This window comes from Cebidichthys violaceus, unplaced genomic scaffold, assembly GCF_023349555.1.
Source record: "Cebidichthys violaceus isolate CVI_PGR_0920_01 unplaced genomic scaffold, fCebVio1.0.p SCAF_1, whole genome shotgun sequence".
Taxonomy (NCBI): domain Eukaryota; kingdom Metazoa; phylum Chordata; class Actinopteri; order Perciformes; family Stichaeidae; genus Cebidichthys; species Cebidichthys violaceus.
This window is the reverse complement of record NW_027176262.1, coordinates 16170539-16191710: the sequence shown is the minus strand read 5'-3', so window position 1 is coordinate 16191710 and position 21172 is coordinate 16170539. Positions and strand designations below refer to the sequence as shown.

General features: G+C 41.3%; 1 protein-coding gene across 2 annotated transcripts; it reads right to left on the bottom strand.

Annotated features, from left to right (window-relative positions):
- Positions 1-257: 257 nt before the first annotated feature.
- cuedc1b (CUE domain containing 1b) lies at positions 258-20714 on the bottom strand. Of its 2 annotated transcripts, XM_068712470.1 has the most exons (11): positions 20568-20714; positions 16382-17051; positions 15296-15423; positions 13841-13967; positions 12306-12564; positions 8558-8623; positions 8264-8344; positions 8073-8166; positions 6627-6685; positions 4930-4999; positions 258-2569 (listed from the first exon to the last, which is right to left on the bottom strand). In XM_068712470.1, coding segments are annotated over exons 2-11 (1197 nt in total). In that variant the 5' UTR covers positions 16694-17051; positions 20568-20714; the 3' UTR covers positions 258-2568. The 2 variants fall into 2 exon arrangements, with proteins under 2 accessions (XP_068568571.1, XP_068568580.1); XM_068712479.1 differs by lacking the exon at positions 8558-8623.
- Positions 20715-21172: the final 458 nt, after the last annotated feature.

Sequence of the window (21172 nt, the reverse complement as noted above, 5' to 3'; positions counted from 1 at the left end):
AAGGGGGGAGACGAACGTTCTGCACTTCACTGTGACCTTTATGTTCACCTGCTAGGCTCTCACTGTGTGTGTGTGTGTCTGTGTGTGTGTGTTGCTTGGTGCTGGGCAGTAGAGGACAGAGGCTTTATCAGAGCTGCTTTAAAAGTGATGTCATGTATGACTTATAATACATGTGTAAAACATGCATGAACACTGGAGTGGGCCTTCAACAAATTCCTTTTTTAACATCAGTCAGTCATCCAAACTTTGTTCATCACTTAATAAGCAAATAGCACATTGAAGTAGTTTAATCAAAGGGGATAGATAAGTGATAGATAACACACACACTTAAAAAAAACAATCCAGAAAAGTTCCTTTGTGGAGATTTTCGGAAGTGATAAAAACATGTAATGCACAAAGGGAGAAAGAAAAGAGTTGATGATCTAACCTCTCCTAACACCTTCTGTTCACACAGGCAACACCTCACTCTTACTACTTATTGAATCCATGCTAGTTTCACATCTACACATACAAATGAGGAGCAGTAGAAAAGGGTCATTTTTGTGTTTGCATTTTGTCCAACTTCAGTCTTCACTTCCATGTCCAAACATGATGCCATTGTTTACAGCATTAACTGTGGGATCTAGAAAATGTTTTCTCCCTTCACTCAAGGAGATGACATCAACAAAGACACGATTTGCTACAAGGACAATCTGATATTTCCTATTTCCATAACATCTTGCAAACATCTCCCAGGTTTATGCAAGAGTTCTGGGAACCTGGCAGAATATTATCAAAGTTTTAGTGAAGCAGTGAATGGAGCTCTATGGGCATGCTCACTTCAAGCATGCCCAGAGCCAGGGATTCAAACTTCTAGTGTGGTTCAACAGGTGAGGTGAGATCAATGCCATTCCCCAAAAAAGAAACATTACAGTGAGGCCCAAAAACACAGGTCTGAGCCACAGAGTCCCACCCACACTGAAAGGGAAAACAATTCACCACTCTCCATTGACTTTGCATTGTGTGAAGGTTCCTCCTCGTCGCTTTCACTAGAAAACAGATAAATGGCTAAAAGCTGGTGTGTGGTTCAATGCTCTACCAACACATCAAAGAACACAGACTAAGTTTTTAGAAGCTGTCAAACCGAAAGAGGCATCAGCAGGAAGAATGGGAAAACTGTGGGATCAGTTTGAACTATATTTCTCTATATTAAGCTAAAGCATGATGACAGTTCGCAACTTGTCTTATAGTGGAATATGGACCAATTAGAAAGCTATGCAGTATTATGTTGGCAAGTGCCTTAGCCAAACAACATTAGCTTGCTAACTTGTCCCGTTATCGTTGGAGTTTTCAACTGCACCCCTGGAAGACATGCTGAAATCTGTGGCTGGCTACAGGCACTTCAGCCCTTGGTTGCTAATTGTTTTCCCTCCTGTAGGCGAGGTATCCAGAGAATGTCTCTGTCTCTTTGCTCTGGATGTGGAAGGGCTGAAAACATAATCCAAACCAACAGGACATGACCTCAAACATGTATGGGTTTATGGGTAGGAGGAGGTAGATATTGACATCTGGAATTGGAGTGCCCAATTCACTTTGAACCTTGCCACTGTTAACAGTAATGGTGTCCGTTTCTCCTATATCAAGGACACCACTGGTTTGGTCCCATTACAAATTGCAGCCACCACAATATTAAAAATAGAGGAAGGTATAATGCTCAGACTCATTCTCATCAAAATCATGTTATTGCTGTGTGGGAAAACAACTGAAGGATTTATTTAATCTAAGTCTGACAACAATATGCTGTTATGTCGCATCACATCTGTAGCATTACGTTTGATAAATGGTGTTATCATTCACGTGACACCCATGTTCCGTCATCCTGGTTTGATATTCAGACCACTGTGCTGTTCATGGTGCTACAACAGATTGAATGACACCGTTTCCACCTTTCCAAAAAAAGAAAGAAAACTGGTAAACTGCTCTAAACATGCTTTCTACTGACAGTCCTTTTGATCAACTGGTTACATTGGCCAAGTGTTGACATTTGGCCAGCCACAACATTAATGGCCACAATATTCAGACATTAGAATTTCACTTACATAACCCCTGACTTTCAAAAACAGCAGAATATTACAATCTGATAAGAAAAGATGGTAAAAAAGCTCTACATGGTTTATTGTATAGAAAGGATCTGAAATGCCAAGTCTGAGGGGCACCAATCAGAATACAGTCTGGAAAAGTAACAAAAGGTTCATATGGCAAGATCATCACTACTCTAGTGTTCCTCTCACTTAAGGGAAGTAGTTAACAAATACTGGTAAGGATTTATGCATTTTCCTTTACATTTAAAATGATATATTAACAAAGTGTTATAGTACAAAGAGAATGCATTTATAGACAGTTAGGCCAGTGCTGGGAACAGTCCAGTTCCCCTCTCTGGGGAGGAGGGGTCTCATTGCTGAGCCTTACATTGGCTGGTTTGGATTAGGGTGGGGTGAGCAGGTGGAGACAGGAAGAGCTGCGAGGCCACCACCCGTGAGTCATGCTGCCTTCGCCATGGTAACCCTGATATGGTGCAGCATCAGAGGATCTGAAAGGCAGGAGAGAGCGTGTATGGTTAGGGATTTACATCCCAAAATAAAACTATGAAGACATTGTCTGTGCCTTATTTTAAGGCTCTTGAAAGTGCTGGACTACAGAACTACAGAAGACACAGTGATCAAGTAGGACATCTCTATTTTGAGCTCAGTTGAGAGGAAGAAAGCAGAAACGTAGAAGAAGATGGTGGTCAGTATATACATTAGATTCAGACACAGACTGATTGATATTGAACATTTAATTCATTTTAATTGAGGCATGTGTAACCTTCAGACAAGATGGCCGCAGCCCCTTTGTTCCCTAACTTAACAACCGTTCACCTTATTCCAATCTGTCCACTGGCGACATCTTAGATTTTTTTTACAAGATGCCACACACCAGACTAAAGCTAAATGGAGCCAGCCATAATGACTCTTACTGGATTACCAATGTCATCAAAGTGGCAATAATAAGACAACAATATTAATTTATCTCTTGATAAAATGTAACTAGATACATTTGTGCATGCACTAAAGATGTTCTGTGTTTTCTTTCTCTTAAGGAATGGGCGCCATGGCTGTACTTGGCAAGCTTTTCTAGGGTCCTGTTACTTAGATAGTACCACTATGGACAACATGACAGATATTGTTTGTTTTTCTACTCTTACTTGAGGATAGGGGATACTGGATAAGTTATTGCCTCACCATTTCTTTATTTCCATTTGGCAGAGATTATATCTATTATCTTTTTGTTGTTTTCAAGGCTCGTTCTTCCTCCATGACAGTCATCCACATGGCTAGTTATAAGATTAAACGCTTGCTGCACACACATCAAGTGGATGTAAGATTTATCCAAAAGTCACATTTGAAATGTAACGATGTGACACATTCCTCTAATGCTGCATTTCCACTGCATGATACGGCACGGCTCTACTCAACCTGGTACCACCTTGGTAGAGGTTCCAAAAGAACCAAGCAGATACAAGAAGGTGGAGCTAAAACACTGCAGGCCACTGACTGGTCAGGGAGAATCATCACAAGCACGATACCGGACATCTAGCACAAACCCACCGTCTTTAAAAAGCTACCACTCTATCCACTCAACCGAAATGTGATGACCGGGCAGCCTGTATAACTACGACATCCACTACTGTGTACACTATGCCATACATGAAGTACACTACTACTACTTACATGACGGCATACAATAAGACCACGACACCGTACACTAACACTACACTAGTGTACAATACGGCATACATTACACTAAGAAGTACACTACAGAGTACAAATGAAGTGCAGACGTTCCTGTGTGGCTGCAGATGAAAGGATCCAGCGAGTGTCCTGTTGAAGATGATGTCACAGCAGTCTGACACGGTGTTGCTACGGCAATGGGGTGACGGTTGCTAAGTGGAGAGCAGGGCCGTCCTTCAATCAGAGGATCGGCGGTTTGATCCCCGGCTAGTCGCATGTCAATGTGTCCTTGAGCAAGACACTTAACCCCAAAATTGCTCCCGTAACTGTGCCTACGGTGTACCTAGATTCTGAATTGTAAGTCGCTTTGGATAAAAGCGTCTGCTAAATGACTGTAACGTAATGTGATCAGCTAAGAATCCCGCCTACACTGAGGGCTAACTATCTGCAGTGTAAACGAGCCATACACTCAAATACTAGAAGGTCTGTGGTCATTAAGTAACGCTCTCTGTCCTTAACCATCAACTAGAACGTTCTAGAAGTAAAGATGGTCGTATTTCTTCGATAAAGACAATTATTGCTGGTAAGAAGTTTGCTTTCATCTCAGTCTCTGACACCCAAAACTATTTAATTCCATGGTTTTTTGTATAAGAAATATTCACCAAACTCATACATGCTTAAGAATCACAACTAGAAGCGTTACGAGTAACATCAATGCTTTTCTGAGTGACAATCATTGACAGCTCAGCACATAGTACACTTTCTAATACATAGAATAAAGAGAAAGTACTATGTTAATGGAAATAAACCCCGCCGCTTTAAAGCTCAGAGAAAATTAGATTTTATTAAAACTATTCAATCAGACTGTGGCCTGCTGACAGATCTCAGTGGAATCTGCTCACCATTTAGCAAATGGTATGATCCTTGATGTAACAAACACCTCTCTCCCCTCTTTTATGTATTCTCCCCACTAACCTCTGACCCAAAAGATGAGACACTCTTGTTAATCACATTTTGTCTCCATTGCTTACATGTTTGACAATAGTTGGATGGAGTTAAGCACATGTTTCCATTTGAGCACAGTGTTGGTACGGTGCTGATTCATATACACTAGTTACAACATAGTCTTTATAGCAGGACTCACTTTTAGCCCACGTGGAATGACTGAGGAGTACCTTACCATAATATTGGCTCGTTGCGTTGCTCGTTTTCTTCCTGAGTGTTTGCTCTTCTGGGATGACCATCTTCCTCTGGACACAGACACAAAAACACATGAACATAGCTATATGTGCCCTGACGTAGTCACATTTGATCATCTTCATTTTCTTTTCTTAATAGTGTTTTGTGGTCGTTGTCATTTGACACTGTGGGAATGCTCTTCTTTAGGTACCAGGTAAGACACCAAGGTATCTTCTACATCAGGCACAACTTTTATCAGCTCAAATCTCATAAGAGGCCAACTAAACGCTACAATCAATAATTCTAATGTGAACACAGCAGGTGTGGACACAGGTGCAACACAGCCCACCCAGCTGTGATCAGGCATGTGGTCAGAGGTTCCCTGTGGAGTTTGTGGCCACTATTAATGCTTTAGGACAATGTTTTTATGTGCATGTGTAGGCCAAATTGAAACCAATGCTAAAGAGCTGCATTCTCTAGTGTCCATCAGGGGGCAACTCCTCTGGTTGAATAGAAGTCTATGAGAAAATGGCTCTACTTCTCTCTTGATTTATTACCTCAGTAAACATTGTAAACATGAGTTTATGGTCTAAATCTCTAGTTTCAAGTCTTCAATACAGCATGATGTCCATTTAGTAAATTATGGTCCATTTAGAGTCAAACAGACCATAAAGCAAAGAATGCTTTAGGGGCGGGGCTACCTTTAGATTGACGGGTCTCTAACACGGCGTTGTCCGAAATGGTCTTACAAATTTAACCCTTTCACAGTTTGTTTTCACTTCATGAAAGTTAATTCTAACCATTCAAAATGTTGTTGTACTAAGTTCCATCCTCTCCAGTCACAAAAAACAACCAAAATGCTGATCTCGAAGAGGAGGAAAACATAAATGGCTTGCTAAATCTCCTTTTCTAAAACAGGGAGCCCAAAAAACAGACCGAGTTGTCTCATTTCAGGTTGTGGGTTTGAAGTCACAGCAGAGACCCACATTTATGTTCATGGACTAAAAAAAGTTAGTTTTTCTTAACATGTCACTGGTTATGTTTTCGCTGCAGAAATGTAGCTATTTTGCAATAGACTCGAAGAAAACAAGGAAGTTCTATTATTGAGCAACATTTACAGCACACACCCTGAGGCCCAGACTAGAAATCAAAGCTGAAATAGCAGCCTGTAGTTCCAACTACATCATTGTTAGTGTTTAATTAAATTGGAAAAAACTTGAAAGTTGACATTGCAATAGTTTTTTTTCTGTCATATATATTGTGATATGGAAAAAGTACAGGATTCTCTCTCTCTCACACACACACACACACACACACACACACACACACACACACACACACACACACACACACACACACACACACACACACACACACACACACACACACACACACACACTCCTCTTTCTGGGTCAATATAGCACGCACTAAGGAGTTTATTGCTTCAATCAAGTTAATTTACCTTCAAAGCTGATTGGACATCCAGATAAAAAAGGTGGCAAATTTTCTCTAGAAGTTATTATAGTTTTCATCTTGTGAATTCAAATTGAACCACAGCTCAGTGGTCAGCTCGGTCTCCTCAGTGACCTGACGTCTGAGGGACCATCTGCACCCTGAAGCTAGATCAGTTAGGTAGCACTGTAACATTGTGGCAACAGAAAAATGTTTAACATCGTGTGGGTGACATGCATTTCTTACCACAGGGGTTTCCCTCTACATCGTCGAGGAGATTGGCCGTAGAGTTGGTTGTGCCCAATCTGGAAAGAACATTAGTTAAGAACACCAAAACCCTAGTTATGCATCAGTCACACAATTCATGGACTCACAGAAATCAGTTAGGGAGGCTGATCGTTAGCTGATGATGTATGTGTGAAGCAGAAATCTTAACAATTATGGTGTTGATGGAGTATGACTAGGGTTGCAAAGGGGTGGAAAATTTCTGGTACATTTCCGGAAACTTTCCATGGGAAATTAAGCTCTGGCATTTGGGAAATTTTGACAATTTTTTATTTTTTTTTGCAAAAGCATATAACAGGGAACTTAAATGTTGTTGAGAACAAGACTACGCAAGCCTAGCTCAGCTGGACCCTGGATGCAGCTAGTTGGGAACATTGTCTGCCAGAAACATAAACATGAAACGTTCTGTTGTTTTTGAACGTCTTTGTCATTACCTAGCATATTGATTACTTGGTAAACTGAAGCCATGTTCATTTTAATACCAAGTTTATTTGTATACAGTAGGCTAACTTTTTACAGCAGTGAGAGTAGGATGTATGTATGTCCACACAAAAGTACACCATCACCTCGATTATTCGCGGCTGTTGGGGTCCATCAAAAAGCACGAGTTGGGCGACTTATAAATAAAAGTAATTACTGCAAATGAAAGGCTGAGCAATTCAACGTAATTCAAAACTATATTTTAAAGATTTATGGAATGCAGCACATGCTGTGTTTCTTTCCGACGTGATCAAATACGTCAAATGAAAGTATTCCTCCATCACATGTGCAGTGCATTCTTCCATCACATGCACACTACAGGAGGGCTATTGAGGCCACACTACTGCATTTGAGCAATAGGGAATACACTATTTTATTCAACATTCATGTTTTTGTTGTTCAATGAAAGAATAAAGTTCTACTCACAAATGGATTAAGTCAAAAATGTCATTTTTTAAATCTGCTAATGACAAAACAAAATGTTGTTTTGTCATGTATGACAAGGTAAATACAGTTAAATTACCCCAAAATGTATCTGTTAATTCCCATGGAAAGTTTCAACTTTGAATATTCCTGGAATTTTCCCACCCTAAGTATGACAATGCTTTATGTAGATGATGTAAGACTTTGAGAGTCTAATGGCAATGATTTTGCTTTCTTCCATATAGATCAGCATTAAAGAAACAAACGGCACTAAGACAAAACATCTGCAGGTTATGTCTCTGCTTGTTGCACTCATGGAGGACAAGAATGTGTTGAGTCACTGCTGAATCACTTGGTGTTATTGAAGCAAAATGCTTTTATTTGCTGAAGTATGGCCACTTTGATGGTGCATATGATCGGGGTAAATAAACATTGTCTACTTAACTATTTGAGAACAAAATTAAAAATAGCCAGATAATGTGACCAAGGTATAGCAAAGGATACGAATGGTGCTTCAGGAGCATCTTCCTTTTCGACTTTCTCCGCTTTGTCTTTTCTGAGAATGTTCTGGCAATTTCAAACAGCTTCTTTCTTGTTGCTGAAGGAGAGAAAACATTCCAGGTCATGGACAATGACCTTAAAAAGGGTAATGCAATTTGTGAAATATGAGTGGTCTTGTAAATCAGAACACTTACATTTGCCCATGTGTTTGAGCTTGTCTCTGAACATAGCGTCATCTGAGACGGCCTCCATTGAAGCTGCAGGGTACTGATCTCCTGCACACAGACACAGCAACACTACCCCACTGTACACTTACGCATGTACTGGTACACAAACAGTATTTATAGTAGGATGTCTGGGGCACACAACCTTGACACAACCAACAAATATCACAGTGAATGCACACAGACCAGTATTCAGTCAAATTCAGTGTGCAAAGACACAGTTGCAAATAGCTTGGCAGAGGAAGCTTGATGGGTGATATCTACCTGTGGAATTCTCCATACTAGATGAATGAGTGGACTTTGATTTCTTTGATTCATACTTCAAGCGATCTAAAAACAGAGAGCAGATGTTATGACCACTGATGTGAGGAATCAAGATGTGATGAGCTCTGGTATAATGGTATAATGCCCAGACTTCTAAAGCTCCATGTCAATTCATCTCGACTAGTGTCAACCTTGTCTTATCTAGCTTGTCTCAGCAAAGTCGGAATCTCAGAAGCACTAAAAAGGGAGTAGTAACATTTCTCTCTAGTGGACTTTTTGAGAATAAAGTCAAAGTCTTATTTTTGTCTCAGAATGTAGGAAAAAAACCTAAAAAACCTTGAGCGTGGTTCAGGCCCAACTGGATCTCTTAATATACCTACTAAAACAATGGAAGCGAGGGCCTTAATCACAAGCTGAGGGATGTGAGACTATGACAAATGGAGACATATGGAATTCATTTTGTCCAAGTAAAGAAAAGCAATGAGAAAATAAACACCAGAAACCCCAAACTATTCAACTAAATGTGACAAGAGCCTATATGGGAAAAGCAAAATAATTGGATATTTAAAAAAAAAAAGAAAAAAAAAGGAGAATCACAGTTTAAACTAATATAAGACATTTCGGGAAACATGCTAAAATCAATGAGAGTGTCATGTCCGTACAGTAGGCTGGATACTGAACAGAGCTAGAGGGGAAGCCTGCCCCTGACTGAGTGAGTGACTGAGTTACACCATTCATGGTCAATGTTTAGAGTTTCCCCATTGGCCCTCGTGCTTGGGCACGGACAGTCCTCAATTATTTGACTTAGCTTAAACATGTCATGTGATGTGATCTATTACTTGAAAACATTTTAAGAACTCCAGAAAAGTGCAGATGAACATCAATATTTCCAAGGATTCACATTATGGACAACAACGCTGACTTTCCCTGGAACAATTTGGCTACAATTTAGCACACGGACCATAGACGGTCCAGCCATATACTAGTTTAGACCTAGTCTTTTTAAGCTAAGCTAGGCTACCTACCTCTGTTCCCACTGGAGCTCTCAGTTCACTCTCCATCGTCTACAGGCTGATCATGTGTCCCGGTCTCACCAGAAAGCAGTAAAGCAAAATTAATTTGCACGTTTGTAAAAACAGGTGGTGCTGGAAGCTTGGTGACCGTGACTACTGGGCCACTTTTCATTTTAACTTATGTTCAAGTATTCAATCTTTAATGATCAATTAAAAATTCACAGTGCGTTGTCGCAACACGCTGTACTACACTGTGTGCACTATTAGACAAGTGAGTATTTTGACCATATCATAATTTTTATGCATATTTTCCAACTCCAAGCTGTATAAACCTGAATGCCCATTGGATTTAAGCATATCAGGTGATGTGTATTTGTGTAATGAGGGAGGGTGTGGCCTAAGGAGATCAACACCTTATATCAAGGTGTGCATAATTATTAGGCAGCTTCTTTTCCTCAGGCAAAATGGGCCAAAAAAAGAGATTTAACTGACTCTGAAAAGTCAAACATTTTAAAAAGTCTTTCAGAGGGATGCAGCACTCTTGAAATTGCTAAGATATTGGGGCGTGATCAAACCAGTACAAGAACCATCAAACATTTTGTTGCAAATAGTCAACAGAATCGCAAAAAACATTGTTGAAATTTTTTTTTATTTTCTCAAATCTTTGGCAATTAAACGTGAAGCTTCCAGGAACCCATTATCCTCCAGTGCTGTCATATTCCAGAACTGCAACCTACCTGGAGTGCCCAGAAGTACACGGTGTTCAGTGCTCAGAGACCTGGCCATGGTCAGGAAGGCTGAAAGCCGACCACCACTGAACAAGACACATACTGTAAGTTGAAACATCAAGACTGGGCAAAGAAATATCTGAAGACAGATTTTTCAAAAGTTTTATGGACTGATGAGATGAGAGTGTCTCTTGATGGACCAGATGGTTTTTAGAAGACACTTTCTTCAAGCAGTGGTACAGGAAAAAAGTCTGCATCTTTCAAGAAGACCATGATTGTTATGCAGGACAATGCTCCATCACATGCATCGAAGTACTCCGCTGCGTGGCGAGCCAGTAAAGGCCTTAAAGATGAAAGAATAATGACATGGCCCCCTTCCTCACCTGACCTAAACCCTATTGAGAACTTGTGGGTCCTTCTTAAACGGGAGATTTACTGTGAAGGAAAACAGTGCACCTCTCTGAAGTCTGGGAGGCTGTGGTTGATCGTCAACAAATCAAGAAACTGACAGAATCCATGAATGGAAGGCTTATTAGTGTTATTGAAAAGGGGGTCACTGATTGGTCAAAAATGTTTTTGTAAATTTTGAGTTGTTTATTATTCTCACTTTAACAGATGGAAATAAACAAGTGAGATGGGAACATTTTCGTTTTTCATTTAGTTGCATAATTGTGCACACAAATGGTTGCCCAATAATTGTGCACACATAGATATTCTCCTAAAAAAGCCAAAACCTCACTTTTACTTTCTTAAACATTCAGGTTTGAGGTTTATTAACATCTTGGATTGACCCAAGAGCACTGTAGTTGTTCAATAATAAAATCAATCCTCAAAAATACAACTTGCCTAATAATTGTGCACACAGTTTAGAGCAGGGGTCAATAGAACTGGTCGTCTCAGGGCCTTTGTTCCCTAATGAGTCAGTATCAGTCACCTGATTGCAACTCCATTCACTGGTAATGATTTAATCTGAAACTTCAGGTTATTAATGCTGGTTTGGCCACGCCTTACGGAAATTGAACTCACCATTAGAATTGTTTCAAGTAGTACGGCACTATATTCAAATTTTATCCATTCGCATCTTCTACAGCAATAAGCACCGCCGACACGCTGCTGTTACACAACTCTCTCTCCGTTGTCTTCTGCTAGCTGACCTTTCAGCGGTGCCGTTTCATTTGCACTCGCCATAGTGTGACTGACTTGCACGCCAATCAGCTCGTTGTGCTCGCCGCAGCATACGACTAAAAGTTTTTGAATCTGCATTCCACGCATCAATCAACGTAACGTGTATTCTGCGTGCACTGGACCAGCTTTGGGTTGCTGATATTGCGGTGTGGTTTGTAATCATACATTTATCATACCAAGTTTCAATACTTGGACAAAATAATTCCAAAGAGACAGGCATAGGACTTGAGCATCAAGGCAAATTATGGGGATAACGGCACAAATAAAGTCTTTTAAAAAGGTGCCCTGTGGAGTTTTACATGGTAACAGTCAGTGTTGCTCACTAAAACCCATCGTGTGCATCATTGAGCTCCAACAAATGGGTGGAATGTATTTCCTCCCTCGCAAAACACTTGCTAAGCCGTGTTTTATATTTGAAATCCAGCATTGTTAAATGTTTTACAGCTGGCAGTCTTCTTCTTCTTCCTGCCTTTGCTGGTCTGTTACCAACACCTATGGATCAGCAGAATAGTGTGAAACTACTGGTAGGAGTGTGTACTGTGTCACCCAAGTGTCCTCGTGCGCATGCATGAGACAAACCAAACAGTTCCACAGCACCACTAGAGGTCTAAAACTCCACAGGGAACCTTTGATGATGACCACCTTAAAAAGGACAGTATCTTAATAATATGTGTTCAATATCTCACAACCTCCAATATACATTCTATACATTATTACCAGTGACTAAATATCTTATACAGTACAGCTATTGACACTGACCTCATGCTGACATTGTGAGCACAATTTCTCGGTGTATAATGGGTCGAAGAGACACAGTCATACCTCTCTCCAAGGCGACGAGGAACTCGCGGTTGCGCTGCAGCTCTCTCATGAACTCCTCGTTCTGCAGGAACAGGGCGATGCGCTCGTCTTCCAGGTACTGCTTCAGCTTCTTGTCTTGCTCTGTAGCTCCTGTTGTCAGACCTGGACTTCCAGAAGTCCCCACGGCTCCAGACTGAGAAGCAGACTGGGCCGTCCATTGGCTTATTGAAGAAACTGAGGAAGACGATGAAGGTTGGGATAGACTGCTCTGAGAGCTTTGCTGAGGTGAAGACAGGAGAGATTATTGGTTAATATCAGGACTACTCCTACTATTAGTACTGTACAGGCATTGGTAAACATTCCTTTCTTTCTGAGAGTTCGATGAGAAGACATATCAATCTCATGTCTGTGTGTTGAATACAGAGCTGATGTCAGCACGTAGAGTTAGCCTAGAGTAGCATCCAGACTGGAGGCAGGGGGAAAGCACCTCATCACCTGAACAAGTAACATGTATACTAGACGTATACTAAATCGTTGAGCTCACGACCGTTTCCTGTCTGGAAACCCTCGCTGTAGCAGAATAATCTGAAGTGTTGGGAGGATGGATTAACTAGTTCCAGTACATAGCTCCCCTAAAACCACAGATTCTCATTTAAACACAGCTGACTGTGCATGGATTTAACAAACAATATCAAACTCATTTAATTTGTTCATTCAGTTTTCAGCATATTTAAACTCAGACTTCACTTGTTCTTCCATCTGCAGTCTGTATGCTAGATCAAGCTAATCAACTGCCAGCTTCAGATCCATACCAAACCATTCCAGACATGTTTTTCCATATTATTGTGGTTGGAAAACGCTTAAAAACGGGTTTGAGTTGCGTAATCACTCATGGTTAAAAAAGGTACATTATTGTTTAATGCAGTGCAGGTAATGCACTTTAGACCTCTCAAACCAACCTGCTCTTGCAGGGCATTACCATAATGCAACACGGACAAATATTTGTTTGAACTTGATGTTCACTAATGGAATACTTAACTCCAGCATGTTTCCAACTGATCTCTGTAATGTATGGGAATTAATGGAAACTGGAATGGTTGGAAACAAAATGAATGAAAAAGAATAAAAGTCATTAGCTTGACTTTGTGGAAACAAAAACAGTCCTTTGACCTCCTACAGCAAAAAGGATCATTTAGTTCAATTTAAAGACTGCAGGATGCTGCCCAGGTGATCAGACAGTAAATGAGCCAACAGAAACTAAAAGTCATCAGTGATTGATAAGGATATCCCTGGCTGTACAGTAGACACCATTGGCTGGCAGTCACTTGAATAAGCTACTGTGTTGAGCTAATGTAGCTGCTGAATCCTGGGCAGTTAGAGTGTTGGTCAGTACTGCTCGTGTTCTGTTTACGAAGCACTTTGTTTTTAGAACCTTCTATACTATATTTTATAATGCATATGTATATTTTATGACAAAATTAAAATGCAAGTACATTTTGAAAAACTAAACCAAATGCACCCATTTAACATCTACTGTATATGCGGATATTTTTTACCTTTATGCTTTCCAACTGCTGTGGCAGGATCCGCAGAAAATCATCAGGGAGATTTCCAAGTAAAGGAGGGTTCCAGTTGCGGTAACTTCTGACCTGCTGGTGACCTGGTGGGGGCTGGGCTTCAAATCTATGAGAGCCCATAGAGCAACAGGACACATAAGTAAATTAGAAATTAAAAAATAAAAGTGTCTGATTGATTACATTAACCATTAGTGTACTTTGATTGTGGTATAATGTTAACAATTGAGCATATAATGCATTGTCTACCCTCTATTTTAGCCGCACATTACTTTGACCTGGACTGAAGTATCTGAGCAGCTACAGGATGGACTGCCATGAAGCATTGTGTGGTCTTCAGAGGATGAATCCTAAGGACCTTTCCTATTTTGAGTGAAATATCCCAACAGCGATTGGATGCATTGCCATGACATTTGGCACTGATGTCCAAAGTCTCTGGAGGATGAAGCCTAATCGCAACATCTACTTGTGATATAAGGCAAGCTACAAGGTTCCAACAGGAGTCAACAGAGGAGCTGCTTCCTCAGGATTGGGGAATCTGCAGATACCATCAGCAGGAGACCAGCACCCACAGGCCACCAGATAGGTATCCACAGAGGCAGAGAAGACTAGCTCTGGCTCTAGCTAAGAAGGCGGGACAAGACATGGGGAGCTGCAACTCCTTAAATAGGTTAGTTGCAGGGGGCGTCAGAGAGTTCAGTGCCCCGCCACCAGGTGATGTACCGGGGTAAGGGCCAAAACCTCTTAGAATGGTCCTAGAGCCTAGCAGGATTAACACCGACCTGTTCAAGTCAAAGGTTTACCACCAAATATTTGCAAAAATGTGTGTTAGCTACTACTTTGTGTTAGCAAAATAACACCATGCTAACATTCTAAACTAAGACTGTGAACATGGTAAACAGTACACCTACAAACCATACACAATGCAGCTGTTACACTTGGTTTATACTCGCGCACCAGAAAGTATACATTTGAGTATTTATATTTTGCAGCCAAATCAAAATTGATTACACGATAGTCAACTTCCGTTTCATTATAATGCATTAATACTTGACTTCTTTCTTTACAGGGCTTGTACAAAGGCAATAAAGTAGTTCATGAATATGAGATTACAGTTTATTACAGTTCCTCCTAGGCATCGTGGAGGTTGGTTTATGGCGTTTTTTTAAATTACACTCGTCTGCTTGCTTCTTCACAGTACATTTTGTTTGGCGTCTGAGAATACCGTAATGAATTGTGCACTGAGCATTGTAATGTGAGTATTGGTAATGTCCTAAACCAGAAGCAACACTATTAAACACAAACTCTCCCACATACAAACTCTCCATCCATTTAATAAAATCAAAAAGATACACTTAATGTGTGATACAAAAAGCCAAAGAGAACAAAAAAAGGTCTCAGCTTCTTATATGTGAACGTTCAGTCCCTCTTCCTTACCTTGGCGGGGGCGTTGGTGGGGCTTCTGGGTATTTCCTGTCATAAATGTGCATATCATACGTTGGTGGGGAGTAGACTGGAGGCGGTTCCTCATCTGAACTGTCAGGTTCCAGTGTTCGCTCCAGGATCTAGAGAGGAACAGACAAGCCTCTTTCATTAACTCGTCTTCTTCTCAGTTCTAATGGCCTCACAGAAAGGCCATTAGGCAATGCATTGCTGGGATCAAATCCAATCTTCAAAATCAAAATCAATTAGTGCCTGGCTCAGCCTCATGTCATGAAGCCCTGGGTCAATGCCTTGTGACTGAATAGAGTCAGCACATGTATTTATAAGTCAAGGTAATGTATGACATTGCGCATGTGATGTGTAACAGGAGAACACTAGGAACTCCCAAAATAAAACCAGCCTGTCTTAATCTGCAGAAAATAGCAACAGGTCTTTTGTTAGCTCACTGCATACAGCCACTTCTCCTGTCGATGGATTGAGCACCAATCGAAAGGACTAATTGTTCAATTTGTGGTTGTGGTTTACATTTGCTGTCAAAAAGGTTATGTATAGCAAAGGTTTTTGGAGTCTGTGATCATATGCTATGAGCAAACAAAGAATTCTGAAATAAAAAGTAAAAAAAGGATTCAGCGTAAACGACCTATAGTGATCACGGTTACAGCACACGCAGACCAATGTGTCCCTCCTCCCTCTACGCCACTCACCGTTCATCTGCATGCAGCACCCCACTGCAGGGACACAGAGCCGGCCAAAAAACGGCAAAGACTTACCAAAGGGAGCAGAATGTGATAACATTTTGCCTACGAAAAACATCCACTCAGTGATCACCCCGACCTGAACGGACAGGATCACTATAAGCGGTTTCTACTCTATCATAATTTCATGTCCATAAAGTGACGTTAAGTTTTGCATCTCGTTAAAAAACATTCAATGAATGCCCAAAAGTGGTCAGGTGTATTTTAAATCTTTTTCTCATCTTCTCAACATGTCTATCCGTCACAGACCCGACTAGTAATCATTGAAATAAGTTTGGTTTAACAGGCTGGGCCAGCATTAGACTGAGTGGACCTTTCCACTGACCTCTGGTGGAATGCTGTCATCAGAGTCTGAGCTGTCGTCTGAGCCCTGTCCGTCAATGCTCATCTGGAGCAGCTGATCGATAGTGGCGTCCACCGCTCCATTGTTAGAGCGCAGCACGCACTCTATTACCTCATAGTCCATTGAGGGGAACATGGTCTTGAAGTCCTCCATGGCCTGGTTGAACTCCAGGCGTCGGACCTGCCGGTTGGGCCTGCTGTTGTTGAGCTGCCCCTGGCCACTGCCGCCCCCACCACCGCTTCCACTGCTTCCGGAGCCTCCATTGCTGCTGCTGCGCTTGAACAGGCTCGTCATCCTCAGGTGCCGCCAACCTACTGAAAGGATGGCTCTTCTTCTGTCACCAACACACGCACTCTGGCCCCTTCAGTCTCACTTGCTTTCCACTTCTCCTCTGATCAGTTTATCATTCTAACACAAACATGGCAGTCTTTAGAAAAACTTGAGTCCTCCCCGTCACCCCGTCACCCCGTCACTCCCAACGCTACTTGTTATTCAGCTGCATCCAGCATGGCTGACTTTATTATAGGGTGTGCAGGGGCTGGAATAGTCCGGTGGTGACAATAATGAAAAGGTCCAAGGGTCTGTCACCAGGTACAGTTTACAGTCAAACTCTGCCAGGACCCACGCATAGCTACATCACAGTCATTGGCACCTACAGAGAGAAGAAAGGCAGTGTGTTAGCACGAGTTAGCAGCACAAACTTTATATACTTCTATTATTAATCTTATAATGAAACTACAGCATTGCTTCACGACTGGGACCCAGACAACTGAGAAATAGATTAAAATATGTTAGAGGTCTGGAGAGAGAAGCTGGCTGTAGCTTTCTTTAATCTATTTGCAATGGCTGCCTCTCCCTCCCTTCTGCTTCACTGGGGTTCATTGTCGCTGGCGGCCGCCCAGTGCCACATGGCAGTGCCAGGCCCCATCAACAGCCTGTAAACAGAGCCCCTCTCTCAGCCTCCTATTCACCAAGAGGCTGGCTTTGATGTTAACAAGATGCCCATCCTAACAGCCATGCCTTCCTGCCACAGTGAAGCTCTCTGTGTGTGTGTGTGTGTGTGTGTGTGTGTGTGTGTGTGTGTGTGTGTGTGTGTGTGTGTGTGTGTGTATATACACAAAGAACAAGAGTCACTGTACAATTCAGGAATTGAAAATAGTCCCAATACATAATTGTGTGCAAACACATGAACGTGAGATAAGGCCAGGCATACAGTGAGGGTGCAGTTACATCTAGGTCACTCTGAAGGCACTGGTCAGTAGGCTCTAGCCAGAAGTCTTGTTACAACTTCTGCATTTGATCAAGCACACGTTTCCACTGCAGAACTGTAACTCCTGATGGCCACCAATTGTTGCTGAGTCATGTTCCAGCTGAACCACAGCTGGAAAGTCGTGGCTCTTTTCTCTGCTCCACTAGCTTGAAAAACACGTCATGTTAAATATACTTTTCACATGTTACACAGTTAGGATTTTGATATTGCCAAACTAGTTTATTGTCTTCTTACTTAATCTGAACTATTGTTGTATTGCTTCATGTGACCAGCGCAACAAATTGCAGTTGTAGCTGTGGTCGGCGAGGCGTCTCAGCATCACGCTTGGAGGCGGGTCGGGCGCACTTTGGCCAGAGTCCGGAGATGGTCTATCTCAGGCGGGACTCTACACGCCAAAATTCTTAATGGAAAAGCTATAACTATCTTTTATTTGTCCACCTTCTTTTGGTCACCAACGGCCATTCTAAGCAACGGGAATGAAGGAAACATCAACATTCACATTCAACCTGAGGACACAGCAGCACACGAGGAGCCAGAGCACTTTAAAAGGCCCTTAGTGAATTTGTTCTTTGAGGAAACTCCATTTTTCTCAATTTTTTTGAGTGTGTGGTGAATGCATGTTTTAGCGCCGCAGCTCTGCTGGAATGTGCAGAGGCCTGTTGAATCGTGTTATTTGGGTTTTATGTTATTCTACATGCTTTGTTGTCATATAAATATATGTGACCGGTTCTTGTGAGTTTGTTTTTGTCATTGTGTTAATTACATTGATTTTGACTATATGCATTGTCCATTAATGACGCAGCATCCCGTCATGCTGGCGTCATAATGAGGTTATTAGGAGGTGGTTCAACTGTAGTAGGACAGCACTGAAGGCCCAGGTATGAAATACATGGCCCGCCACTGATATGTGGACATCCATTGCGTCACTGTAACCATAATAGGAGGATTTGGTTAAAGAGAAGTCTATATTATTTATTTGCTAATAAGGGCAGCTTTTTATTTCAAGTGATTCAGAACCTTTTTTTTTGTTGGTTCTCTTTGCAACGCTGGGGAATATGTTGGAAAATGTAAGCCTCCAGTTGACACATCTCTTACGTTTGTTACTAATGTTGCATTATTAAAATGAAAGTTAATTGATCTGTTCTATTAAATACAAATCATTGCAAATATGCTATGTTTCCGAATCAAACCATGAGGTGCCTTGAGATTCCCACCCCTAAATATGACAGCTGAGTGAGGTGTGTTCATGCTTTTACGGGCCTGCACTGATCTGTCAGCTCTGGCTATCTGACATGAAGGCAGCTATAGCAGGGAGAACTCCCAAACTAAGACGCATCACTTTAACATTTACGTACAGTATGAAAACATATGGGGAAAAAAACAAACATAATGAATATATTCATGCTCAGATGTTGATACAATAATGCATTAACAGTGAATCACTTAATGTTATGGGATTTTTGGGGCTCTAAAGTATGACAATGCCATTAAGTGTCCTAAGCAAAAGGTCTCATAAGAAAACTAGTGTAAAACATAAATATAATACTAATGTTAATTGACACCTTTGAAATGTCTCACTACTGTACATATCGTGTCCACCAGAGAGCACTGAACAAATGTAGGGCCTCATCAGAAAAGGGGATTTTGAGCGTGTAATAATGACACAGATAATAATAATAATAATAATATCCATTATGAATTTCTTAACTCTCAAACACCAATATTAGTATCAGCCTCAAAAACCCAGTATTTGTCTGGCTCTAAACCCAATAGGCCCTGGTCCCTCAACAAACAACAGAACCACTGACTTCAGAACTGTGACCTCACATTCACTGTGGCCATGTTCACCTACAGACGCTGATCTGTGATCAGATTACATGCCATGCACACAAGAGGCAGCTTGATGATCACATTAAGGATACAGAAGTTTCTGCTGTTGCACTTTTATATGACTTGTTTATGATTTGCAACCTAAAATGCGTGCGTTAGTCATCTAGCTTAGTTCAAACAGTGTTACGGATTTTAAGAGCAGTTTCCCCAACAGTGTGCCATGAAGTGTAAGCCAGCGCTACTGTAACAGATCATCAGAAGTACCTACTATACAGTAATGGAGACTCCACGGTGGTTTGCACAAGAGATTAATGTAATCTCTGCTACACTGCCCAGCTCGGTGTATTTTAGGTGGAGGGTATTTTGAGAACAGCTGACGAAATAAGAAGTTGATTTTACATAAATACTTAAGTGCCTCATGCATCGGATGTATGCTGAATTAATAAGTAGAGAATGGGGGGTCGTCAAAGCTCAAAACATAATGTACTTGTATGTGTCAACATACACGGCTGCATTAAAATACCATTGTTTTTTTCCACTTGCTTCTTGTGCATGTGCTCGTATCGGAAACAGGTCGCTGCTAACTGGCTAACGGTACTGTCCAGCTATTAGCCAACTCAGTGGTGGTCTAAATACCGTGATTAACGCTGGTGGTCCGAACGGAATTCATAAAATACTACAACGTTGACTGAATGCTACAATAGCTAATGTTAGCAGCGAGCTTTAGTTAGCGGCGATACGGTAGCTCTTCCAGCTAACTAATCACAAGCAGGCTCTTACGGTCCTGCGGACAGAGGCTTGTCATCGACCGTTAACGTCACAAGGCCTCGGTCAAGTGACTCTCGGTCGCAGCATATGAGCTCTGTCTGAATATGTCATCGAATAAGAGGCACGAATGCTCCGCTTGGAGTGGAACAAATGCCTGCTATTGAAGACGACACTGGTCCATCGCGGTGTTGGTGTTTTTAAAGAACAGTGGTGAACTAGGCAGAATATCGACACATAAATCCAGTAACGTTAGTTAAAGCTGTGCATCGTCAAACACGGAGCAATGTTAGCGGTACTCACCGAGGCACACGGGGTCCAGCAGAACCGATAATACCCGCAGAAGCTCAGTCGAACAGCGGGGCGGTGGGCTAGAGCATTCTAATGGGAACCAGAAGGATAGCGTTCCTCAACAACACACCAACAGATATGCCATTAAATTCAGCTGGCAACCGGATGTTTCAGGTCAGCCACAACACACTCAAAGTTTCAAAATAATGGACATTTTTCTGCATATTATTTGGATAATATTTTTCAATTTTTTAATTTATCAACGCCTATCAAAGATCAATGTGCGCATACATACTTGTAATAATTATGAATGCATTCCAGTAAATATATGCAACATGATAAGCATGTACTGCAGGGAAATCCATCCTGCATGTTGAATGTTGAGTTTGGGTTTATTTAACCATACTGAATTAGATTTTGAACACTCCTTATTTGCTGTGATAAGGACTTTGTTTTGAATCCACAGTAGGATCACAGATGTACATACATACATGTAATTGTGATATGCTCGTATATTCATGTTGTGCAGTCAAGCATTTTTCCAACCAACAAACCCATTTGTTTTAAATTCTTGTACAGGTTCTGCAAGTCTAAAACATACCAAATGTAAATTTTGG